This window comes from Phalangium opilio, unplaced genomic scaffold (assembly GCF_054372755.1).
Source record: "Phalangium opilio isolate 3A_F unplaced genomic scaffold, DU_Popi_V2 ptg000082l_1, whole genome shotgun sequence".
Classification (NCBI taxonomy): Eukaryota; Metazoa; Arthropoda; class Arachnida; order Opiliones; family Phalangiidae; genus Phalangium; species Phalangium opilio.
In genome coordinates, this window is record NW_028324189.1 from 37,330 (window position 1) to 49,706 (window position 12,377).

The 12,377-nt window shown below is 35.5% G+C and overlaps 2 protein-coding genes across 4 annotated transcripts in view; both read right to left on the bottom strand.

Moving 5' to 3' along the window:
* The window catches only part of Atx-1 (Ataxin 1), a 43,229-nt gene that overhangs the window by 21,854 nt on the left and 8,998 nt on the right, over nucleotides 1-12,377 (bottom strand). The window lies entirely within an intron of this gene.
* On the bottom strand, nucleotides 4,217-6,229 carry LOC149650643 (uncharacterized). Its single transcript, XM_089847058.1, has 2 exons — nucleotides 5,283-6,229; nucleotides 4,217-5,189 (listed from the first exon to the last, which is right to left on the bottom strand). Exons 1-2 carry the CDS (start codon nucleotides 5,297-5,299, stop codon nucleotides 4,319-4,321), a joined length of 888 nt encoding a protein of 295 aa, XP_089703184.1. The 5' UTR covers nucleotides 5,300-6,229; the 3' UTR covers nucleotides 4,217-4,318.

The following is a 12,377-nucleotide window of genomic DNA, read 5'->3' on the forward strand; positions in this document are numbered from 1 at the left end:
ATAAGGCTTCGAACATCAGGACCGAGGACGGGCCGCGTAATGAAACACGCGCCGGGAAATAATACGCGCGTGGCGGCCCGCCTCGATCCTGAGGTTCGAAGCCTTAACGTATCCATCCAGGGCTGATGATGATTCAATTTAGCGAGTCCGAGTATTTCCATTGGTTTCAAATAATTTGTAATTTTTTCTTTGATATATTGAAATTTCTCACTAAATCACACAAATTCGTTAGTTCATAATTAGAATAAAATTGGTTTTATCGTTCACTGATTGCTTTTTGATTAGCGATAGTTATTTCACCTTGCAATTCGAAGCGGTTATTTTCCCGGATTTTGGAAATTTTCGACTTGCAAATTTATTACTTTTAACCTAAAATCCAAGATCTCCTAAAACTCAAGAAAAGCTTAACATTATCGTAATGGAATTTAAATAAACGTTATTTAACCGAAAAACCTAACTTTACTTGCATTGCTAGTCATTCGACGTCGTCTTTAATTGAAATTTAGTCATTTGTAAACGTCTTCAACAGCATTTTAGTAGTTTAACCACACTTTGATCCATTTCCTTAGTCATTTAAGATTACTTTCAATCGAATTTTTTTTTAATTTTATAACAGGTTGATCCGTATCTTATTAATTTAACAACACTTTCGTCCACGTTTTGATTTTAGTCATTGAACTTCGTTCTCAATTGTGTTTTAGACATTTATTAACAAAATGTTCGACTTGCGGATTTATTGCTTTTATCCGAAAAATATAAGATCTCCGCGACACACTTTCTAGAAACGAAGGTAAACTTAACAATATCGTAAATGGAATTTAATTTTTAGTCTCTTAACAGTAATACCAATTACACTTAAGTTATTCAACATCGCTTTCAAGTGTATTTTAACAGTAAAACCTAACTTTTATTTGCATTGCTAATCATTTCACGTCACTTTTAATTTAAATTTGACCATTTGATAAAGTTTTCAAGAACTTTGATCCATTTTCTTAGTCGATTTAGATTACTTTCAATCGATTTGTTTTCATTTTACATCAGGTTTATCCACACTTTAGTAATTTAACAACATTTCCGCCCACTTTATAGTCATTTAACTTCATTCTCAATTGTGTTTCAGTCATAACTTAAAATCGCATTTTCGCACTTTCCATTATAATAGTCATATATTAACAATATAAGTCGAATAACGAAACGTTTACGAAACATTTAGTGAAACTTTAACCAATTTTTAGTGTTTTTAATTGAATTATAGACATTTCATGACACTTTCCATGTACTTTTGTCATTTCTTGAACGTTCAACTGCTTCTTAGTTCCTTTGAATGTGATTTGAACCACATTTTAGTAGTTTAACAAAACTTTGATCCACTTTCTTAGATGTATTAGTTCACTTTCAATCGAAAGCTTTCATTTCACATCAGTTTCATCCGGATTTTAGTAGATTAACAACACTTTCGATCACTTTTTCGTCATTCAACTTCATTATCTGTTTTATAATAGTCATATATTAACAATATCGGATATATTTAAGTTGAACAACGAAACGTTTACTAAACATTTAGCGAAACTTTAACCAATTTTTAGTGTTTGCCGAAACTTTAAATTAGTTTCTTGTGAACAAAACTTAATCGCAATTCAGTCATTTGAAAACGTTTTCTATTACGTAAATACCTATAAACATATTAGAAACCAAACTGCAATAATATCAAAACATAAATTAATGTTAATGAGGAGATGGTGGTTCATTGATTTTCTGTTATTTAGTCTGAACTTTGAAATCCACCGTTTTACACTACGTATCTTTCACCTTGAAAATTCGTTTTCCATATAAACTTTTGCAGTAGGATTACGAATTTCTCTAGAGTGAACAGACGTAGTGAAACTTTGACAAGAAATAGTTAAACTTTGAACGGAAATAGTGAATTTTTGAACATAAATAGTGAAACTTTGAACGGAAATAGTGAAACTTTGAACGGAAATAGTGAAACTTTGAACGGAAATAGTGAAACTTTGAGCGGAAACCGTGAATGTTTGAACGGAAACCGTGAATGTTTGAAGGGAAATCGGGGATGTTTCAACGGAAATAGGAGATGTTTCAACTAAAATAAGAAATGTTAGAACGAAATTAAGAAATCTTTGAAGTGAAATAAGAAATAATTGAACAGATATATATATATACGTTTCTAAGTGATATATTAATTAATATTTTAAGCTCATTTTTAATTATTGGTAAGCCTATTTTAAATCTTATCATCATATTTTCTCTCAAACCGATGAAATATCCAATTGTACTTTCAACCGATAAGAGATGATATTTTCCGTCAACGCGGAATGGTCAAATTAGTTTCGAAGGACAGATATTTCGTATTGATGTAAAAGAAAAACACTTTTACTATTTGCTTCGATGCGTAAGTAAATGTTTCCCCTAAACGTCACACAAATATCGGAATATGTTAATCTTATTTCCGAAACGCAACAAACAGATATTGCGAAGATATCAAACTCTCTTCCCGCGCGCATGTTTAAACATCGGATAAAAGAATGGAAATGTTTTTCTTCTTCTAATCATGTCTGGTAAAAAAAATAGTGTGGTTAAATTGATTGAAAACGTTTTTCGCAAGATGTAAATTTTATTTCGAAAACACAACAAACATTGTGAATAAATCAATCCCTCTCCCCACGCGCATTTATTCAATTATAATTGAAACCTAAGATAAGAGTATGGAGACGGATGGTATATAAGACGTGGTAGGTCAAAGGAAAAAGTCATTTACGACTCTTCAAGCTTTTCACCCCAGCTAACGATATCCACGTCTTATCCCAAAGAAATGGACTCAGTTAAATTGTAAGTATACTCTTAACAATGTATACCCATCCCTTTAAACTTATATTTAGAGAATTCACTTATTAATTTATTAGTAATTTATGGATATGGTTTTTAGTGTGTAGAATTTCATGAGGGATTATTGGATGTTAGCACCTTAGATGTTAGTGCGGGGAAATTCGTTATATTAGACGATCTTTTATGTGAAATAGCGAATAACAAGGATGTGACAAATCTTCTCATTAGAGGTTCCCACCATAGAAACACTTCCGTTCTAATTTTAATGCAGAATCTATATTATCCTGGAAAAGGGAGATACGCGTATTACCTAGTTATGTTTAAAACACCTCGTGTCCAGTCGACGATTGTAAATATCGGAAAGTAAATTTCACCAGGTAATACTAGTTATTAGGCGGGCGATGAAAGAGCCACGCGGTTATCCCCCTCTTTGTAGACCTTAAGGCCAACACCCCGGATAATCATAGATTAAGAACCGGTATTATTCCAGGACAACAGCGACAACGGCGGTCCTGGAGGCGAATTTCTTCAGGGTTAAAGGAAAATGGATCGTTAAGGAGCTGACGATGTTCATAGGGGAAACGGGCGCCTACGAAGTCTGGATTTTTCAGTCACCATGTCCATTCTCGGAACTATCCATGAAGGATAAAAGAGAGGTCCGCTGGTTGTCTCACAACATTTGCGATCTTAACTTCGAGGAGGGAGATTATCCCTACGAAACACTGCAGGAAGTAGGCGAGTACATTCGCCAGAAAGCATCATCCTTCGTTACGAAGGGGGCGGAGAAAGCTTTGGTTCTATCCAGGGTCTTGGGAGTGGACGTTACCAACGCCGAGGAGTACGGGTGTCCGAAACTGACCACCATCGAGGACTGCGAGACCCCCAGAGCATGTACCTTCCACAGGGATGAAAACAACTGCACCCTGGTGAAAGCCGCGAGGTTGGCTACATGGCTCCTACAAAAAGAGTGCGAGAGCATTCCGGTTTTTAATTAAAAAAAAATGTACAAAAAAAATTAAATAAATAAGCGGATTTTATTATATTAATGTCTCTTTGTAGTTTTTTATATAGACAATAAATAATTATTTCATTTCATTTCATTTCATATTTTTTTTTCATTTGCTCTCAGTCCATACTTTTAAGTTCAAATTGATAAGTACAGAAGTAAATTAATTTCAAAATCATGTTTGCTTCCATTATCAGTTCACTGGTATGTTATCGAGATAAAGTTTTTGAGTTTAATTCCATTACCCTTTTAGATAGAGTATTATGATAGAAGAGACTAAGTGAGGACGCCATCTCGGTGTCAGACGTGAACAGGGCTTAAAATATAAATTATATTAAACCTACGTAAAATAATTAGAAACCCATATCAATCAAACATTTTCTTTTTATTCGAGATTCTACAAATATATTTTATTATTTAACACTATCCTTAGCCCACAAAATGTAGAACTTACAAAAGTTTTATTAATTAAAGAAAGTCTGCGAAATACTTATTCGCGAAATAATTATTCGCGTCATTGGATCTCATGTGATAATGAACTTCGTGAAACATTAAACTGTGAGTGTTATCACACAGACACTTGGCTAACCTGCAAATCTGCAGGGCCTTGAATATATAATGCGTAGCTAGGTCGTTTTCATCACTATAATTTTTCCTTACGGTTTTGTTAGTTTTGTATACCATAAACATACACATATGAAGAGCTAAGTTCAGAACTCTTAAGTACTGGTATAGGCAATGAAATTCGTATCCACCGTAATAAAAGGTGCGAAATTTACATTCCCCCTCATTGCGGGGGTGACAACTCCCTAAATGGCAAATATCTGGGTTTGGCATTCCGTACATTTTGTGTGGTGTGAGGTGTACGGGAAATTCGAGGATAGTATCTCCCGCAAATTCTTCCAATTTGAATTGATGGGTCTTCTTATTTATGATACATGGAAACTGTCTAGCATACATGTCAATTAATGACCCTGCGGGTAATTGTACTGTAGAAGTTAGTAATCTGTACATCGCTAAGTGTTTCAAACCAAAATTTATATTAGGGCCATTAACGTATTGCCATATATAACCTTCACCATCGTCTACATTATAGACTTCATTCGGTGAGGGGTTTATTAGTAAATCCCTCGTCTCGGGATCTGTAGTCATTTCGGATTTTCCGTAATCTTTATCCCATCCGATAGCACCAAATTTTTCAATTCGTCTTAAGTTGTTTCGTCTAACGGCGGCTTCTAAAGTAATGGGTGAATTCATTCTACCATCCTCACTACAGCAGATAGGACAGGAAGGCGTGTCCGGCGTATTGTCAGTTTCGGAGAACGCTTTTGATTCGTCCCTGATGGAGTAAAAATGAACCGAATACTCTAATTATAAGTCTGGATGCAAATGGACATGCAAGGGTTAACTATATTGTTAAGAGCATACTTACAGTTGAACTGAGTCCATTTCTAAGTGATGACACGTGGATATCGTTAGCTGGGGTGAAAAGCTTGAAGAGTCGTAAAATGGCTTATCTTTTAAACTACCGCGTCTTTTAAAGGATCTTATCGCGAGACGATCACCCAAGATATGATGGGTGTATTTTCTCAATCAACGACGTAACGGGAATTTACCGCGATGCTCTGAACCCGGGTATTTACCATGGCATCCTCAAACACGTTGACGAAAGACGATATGACACTTAATCTCTAAGCCTTACATATATAATTTCCCCCTCCCACCACGTTGTCGAAAGTTAACGTGACGTAGAAAGCCTCGAGTTGCGTGTAAGACAAGGGTTAACGAAAAGTTCAATTTTCAACTCCAATATCGGGGATAATATGGATTCGTATTTACACTTTAATTGCATTCTAAACCATTGCAGGTTACGAAATTCATGGTTCACCCTGTCCTCTTGAGGAATCACGTACACCGTCGTATCCGAAAACCGTACACTCTTTTTTCCGTTCATATTCCCCGCCTACTTCGTTAAAAATGTTAAGCCTAACATAGGGTATTTCAATAATATATTTTAGGTCGAACACAGTGTATTCTATGACGCCTGATTTTTTAATTTCCCCAGCCACGTCATGGAATTATCCCTGAAAATTTCCACGCCATTTACAAAGTCAACATGGTGTCAAGCTTTAACCTGGTTTTCCCCGCCGAAATTGAAAATTTCCATGCCATTCACAAAGTCAACATAGTGTCAAGCTTTCCCCTGGTTTTCCCCGCCGAAAAATCTGGCGTGAGGACGCCATCTTGGTGTCCGGCGCCAATTTGGGTGTCAGGCGCCACTGGGGTGTCAGGCGTCAACAGGGTGTCAGGTGTCAACAGGGTGTCAGGTGTCAATTTGGGTGTCAGGCGCCAATTTGGGTGTCAGACGCCAACTGGGTGTCAGGTGTCAACAGGGTGTCAGGTGTCAATTTGGGTGTCAGGCGCCAATTTGGGTGTCAGACGCCAACTGGGTGTCAGGTGTCAACAGGGTGTCAGGTGTCAACAGGGTGTCACTGGCGCGAAAGACTCTTTTGTATACTACTTACCTCAGTACTTCTAGTCCCTTATCCTACTTCTGGTACCATCTATAACCTTGTTATTTACGTTTTAACTTCGAAAATAGGACCTATCTAATTTTAACACTCCACTAGGCTAATAATTATCCAGTATCTGTAATCTGAAGATACATGTACACGCGATTACAACGTTTATTCTAAATACCTGTTACTGTTATTAAATAATTCCAATAGCATTAATCATCCGTAGAAAGTCCCAAACCAAAAAGATAACAAAAAAAAATTAATTCCACTTAAATTTTTATCTACCGAACAACAAAGACTCGAAATACTTCAATACTTGTCACCATATTCTACAGTTTTATCAGAAATAAATTAAACGCGAAAGTTATCTAATCTTAATTGGAAACTTGAACTAGCTAGCTTACAAACGATAAAAAATTGATACGAGTCCTTTAAGTTTAACTTTAGTTCGGGTTTAATTTTCTTTATTATAATGTGTCACTATGTAAATATTCAAAGCAGATATAACGCCCGATGCATGACTAATATATCATACAGTTTATTGCGTTATCTGAAATATAAATTAAGAAATAGAAAGAAGTATAACAGATAATTTAGTAATTAACTATATACTTAGCTAAATATAAATATACAGGGTGTTGAGTAAAAATGTAACTTCTATCTCCATTTTGCCCTAAGGGCCACTGTTTTCGTGTTATAATTGGAGAATTTTAGGGACGACCCCTTAAATTTAATTAAGAAACTGATTAAGACAATGATTTCTAATTTAATTTAAGGGGTCGTCCATAAAACTCAAATCTTAACTTGAAAACAGTGTCCCTTAGGTGAAACAAAATGGAGATAGAAGCTACATTTTCGACTCATAATCGTCCAAATTAAGATCACCCGCCAGACTTATCATAAACACCCTGTACACGATAGCGAGTACTAGGGTACTTGGAGAGAAAGAAATACACATATTTTAAAGAAAGATTTGGTACGTAGCCAGGGGGATAAACATGTTTATGTTGATAAAATGTCGGGAAGTGTGTCTCTCTTCACTCGATGGGCGCATAGGCATATATTTGTGGCAGAAGCTCGAGAGTTATCGAGACCGCTTGGTAACATCCGAGACCTTGAAATTATTTGAAAAGCACTTTCGCCATTCTTTTATTATTTTAGACTAAGAAGGGCTTCAAATACAGTATAGATTAATATTTTAAAAGTTAACTTAAGAGTAGAGTAGACTGTTTTAAAAATAAAAAATTGATATCCACTTTAAATTTTAGTAAAAATGTTTTGATATTAGCAAGAAGTGATATCTAGTTTATTAGGGAGAAGGTATAAATTCGCGCCACATGTATAATCTAGCTTTATCTCCAGTCCAAACGTATAGTAGGTCCGGAGTTAATCCCCGCCTCTAAATTACAACCGGCATCTCATTGGTTCTTGAAAACTCACGTCAGCGCGACCTACGCGAATGAGGGGAAAATTACAGTCATATTTTTCGACTGAGGAGAGTGTAGCGAAATAGCCCGACGGCCTCCTTTTACGTCCCCCCTTGTTTTTTGAAAGGGGGACTGGGACTATGGCGCGCGAATACTTAAGCATCTCTTACCTTCTCCCTAATAAACTAGATATTACTTCTTGATATTAGAATATACGAGAATAATAATTGCTTAGCAGAAATATTTGTCCGACCCTCCTTGACAAGAAGAAGTGGCCGTAGTTTCTTTTAATTGTTTATCTATTTTTTTAAATATAAAATCTTTACTAGTAATCTTTTTGAAGTGACATTTGATTCAAGTATTTTTAGCAAAATAACTAATTCAATAGCGATGTATGGACTTTGGAAAATTGCACTGGATTTCGAAATCAAAAACAGAACAAATATCGCCCTCCACAACTCGTTTACGTCAGAGAGGAGAGATAGGAGGTGGGGCATTCCATGCGATTTCGACCAGTGATGTCACCATGGGTCAATCGATTTTTTTCAAATTTGGTACACCATTAGATACCATTAAGAAACTAAGGTTTCCAAGTTTTTAGCTTAAAATATTGAGAACTTTTTGAATAATGCCAATTTTTCAAAAACCCACTATTTTTTAAAAAAATTCTTTCATTTCTGGACCCTTTTACTTAAGGTGCCATAACTTCTGTTCTATTAATTTTTTCCGAACACAATTTAGCAGCCTTGCGCAGAAAAGCAAGGGCTATTCAACGGTGAAATCAGCGAAGTTCTATCACGAAGCATTGTGAAGTTATTAAAAATATAAAATGAAAATTATTTTTTCGTGGGGTTCCATTCCAGGCGGGTTTTGGTCATGTGGACAAGTGATATATTGGAATATTTTACCATCGTTAGATACCTCTTGGAGAGATCTTTAAAATGAGATCTTAAAACAAATATGGTTTTTCTTAGTTTTGATTTTAAAGACCAAAATCAAATTTCTTGATTTTGATACATTTTGAGATTTTATTTTTTTAACATTGGCAACAATGGCAATAAAAATATCTGAAATTGAGGTAGTTAGAAGAGCGCACGAGACACGCAATTCGCGAGAATAAAAATACTTTCACCCCCCTCCCACTCGGCAGTGTACTAGGGAAAAGCTCTCGTACTAATAAAAGCGTGAATTCGAGAGCAAGGCTAATTAAATTGCAATACGAAATCTTGAAAATCATACTTTGCAATACGGAATCTTGAAAATGATACTTTGCAATACGAAATCTTGAAAATCACACTTTGCAATACGAAAGGATTTCATACACTACAGTACCTCATTGTCTGGTTATTCTATTTTATATTAGTAGTAGGCTTAGGCTAAATTAACTTAATTGATCGTAGCATGTAATATTTGGTATCTGACTGCGTTGTTGTCCATACATATCTAACATCCTATTATGTGGTCTTTCGAATGAAAATAAAAATCTAGAGTGAAACTGCCCTTTAATTAACTTCAGCGCATTAGAAATAAATGGCGTTATCATAAAAAAATTTATTTCGTTCTTATTACGGATAGTGCTAGTTTTGGTTAGATAGGTATGTGGCGTAGTATGAGATACCATTATTGTCCATTTGTATTTCGGTGATAAATGGAAGGAAAGTACTAAACTTACTCCTCGCGATGTGAGAGCTCGCTTCCTCACGTGCTTTTCTTGCAAGCTCAATTCGTGCTGGAAGAGCATCTTCGTTTGTAAGGAAGAACTCTTTAATTTTGGCGTATCAGTTGCTCAATATGTTGCAGGCATTTATGATCGAAACTAGTACATCGGCTTGGTACTGCACCCTTTTTCGAAATAAAACAATTTCTCTGTGAAAAAAGGTCCTTAATTCAATTTTTCGACCTCAGAGCCAAATATTTCTTCTTAAAGTTCAAATGCCTATCATTTGAGGGGGGGGGGGTGAAAGTTTTTTTTCTCGCGAATTGCGTGTCTCGTGCGCTCTTCTAACTACCTCAATTTCAGATATTTTTATTGCCATTGTTGCCAATGTTAAAAAAAATAAAATCTTAAAATGTATCAAAATCAAGAAATTTGATTTTGGTCTTTAAAATCAAAACTAAGAAAAACCATATTTTTTTTAAGATCTCATTTTAAAGATCTCTCTAAGAGGTATCTAACGATGGTAAAATATTCCAATATATCACTTGTCCACATGACCAAAACCCGCCTGGAATGGAACCCCACGAAAAAATAATTTTCATTTTATATTTTTAATAACTTCACAATGCTTCGTGATAGAACCTCGCTGGTTTCACCGTTGAATAGCCCTTGCTTTACTGCGCAAGGCTGCTAAATTGTGTTCGGAAAACATTAATAGAACAGAAGTTATGGCACCTTAAGTAAAAGGGTCCAGAAATGAAAGAATTTTTTTAAAAAATAGTGGGTTTTTGAAAAATTGGCATTATTCAAAAAGTTCTCAATATTTTAAGCTAAAAACTTGGAAACCTTAGTTTCTTAATGGTATCTAATGGTGTACCAAATTTGAAAAAAATCGATTGACCCATGGTGACATCACTGGTCGAAATCGCATGGAATGCCCCAACTTAGACGTACTGATCCCCCTTAAGCCGCGTTCAGGAAGGAGATCCACGCTAAACGGTTCGATACACCGGTTAGTACGATGAGTCCCACTGAACACCACAGAGCTACGCTTTCAATCCCTTCATTTTAAAACGAGAGAGCGAAAATATCGCGAGCCCTTTCAAATATTAAAATAGGAAACTCCTATTCAAATAATTCAAAAGTTAAACCTTTAGGATTTGCATCATTTATGATGCTATGACGCCGCTTGCTTTATTAATCCTACGCTTTCTGTAAATCTTATTCTAAATATAGATCGAACGAACCAGTGACGTGCGTGTTACGTTCGAGACAGAATTTGACAAATATTTTATGCGGTTTCCCTAAGGATGAAAAATATTTTCAGGAATAATTAAAATTATTCAAGGGGTTTTTTTTTGGTATGTCATGTAGTATTTAAAAACATCAGGAAGAAAATTATGTTTTACATTATGTGTATAATACATTTTTTTCGAGAGAAGTGTACCACCACAAAGTGGAGGGGTAATTGTAACACGATTCTTCCCAACCTCATTTTACATTTGGTGCAACGTTACTAAACCGAAATATTTGCCAAGACGCATGCGCTTGTGGGTTTTTGTCCCGCGTTAAGACAATCAAGGTTTTAGTAAATACCAAACAGTCATAGAATTCACCCTAGCACGGCGCGATAGCTACCCATCTGAAGTTGGATGAGCATTCAGGAGAGCAAACGAAAAAGGCGCGTGAGCCTGGGAAGAATCATGTTACATAACTGAAGTATTAAGAGGATACAGTGTCACCCTTCTTCTATTATCCCCTTCTGTTATAGTATAATACCATTTCTCTAGCTCCGACGGATCACTTAAGTACTTGTTTAAGTACCGGTTTATTTAAATGAAAGAATAAAAGATCAACATCAGTAGACAATGGAATAGATATCAAGTCATGTGATAGACAAAACTAAACAAGTAAATTTTTTTCTTTCCACCGGTTTCCGTTATCATTAAGAGGCTAAATGCTCCAGATGAAGAGTGTCTTTGGTGGAAACGTTATTTACAATAAAAATATGAAATGGTGACTGTGTTTTTAAGTGAATGCAAGCGGTTTATCGAAAGATTTCTATTTAAATTTGAAATATTCTCCCAAAAATTGGAATTATCAACTCACTTAAAAAATATTTTAATTCAAAGTGATACCGCGTGTTCAATTACTGAAGGTCAACACAATGTCAAAAATCTCAACCCTAGAGTGTTTTTGACGGGAAATTGGGGTATTTGTTTTATTAGTTCAAAAGAATTAGAAAATGATACAAATCAGTTGTTAAAAGTCGAAAGATGTATGATCCAGGAAGCGGAAACATTTTCGTTACATTTTGCAACATCTGTCTGTAGAAGTGGGCACTTGCCAATTTTACAGACGAACTCAAAAAAGAAAAAAAGACTAGGGTAAAAACGCGAGCGACAATTTAAAAAATAATTTGAACTGAACGGAGGCGCTCTCCATATGCAAGAGCGGGCTAGACTATAGTGGTGGTGTTATATAAATAATTATTGTGTGAGCGAGACCAGACACCCCTAGCTCATTAGGCCCGATTGATGGAGACTGAGACCGAGGCTTAACGTCTTTCTTAAGAAGCGATTGCTTTTATTAACGAGTTAAATTAAGAAACGCGCAATTGCGCATGCAGCAAAGGGGAGTATTACGTAATTCAAGGCGATGGATTATCAAGAACCAGAACAATTGCCAAAAATAATGCAGCGCAATTTCATTGTTCAAGGAAGGTTTTTGCGAAAATTTGAAACCCCCAACAAATTGAACACAGTCTTTATGCAAATTTAATTAATTAAGAGATGAAATACAGTTTTAATTACGACAGAGTCAAGGAGAATTTAAGGAAATTCAATGGTTTATATCTCTACACATTTTTATTAAGTAACAAAGTTGTTATAGACGACACTCCCAAGTCCCAAAACACCACCCCA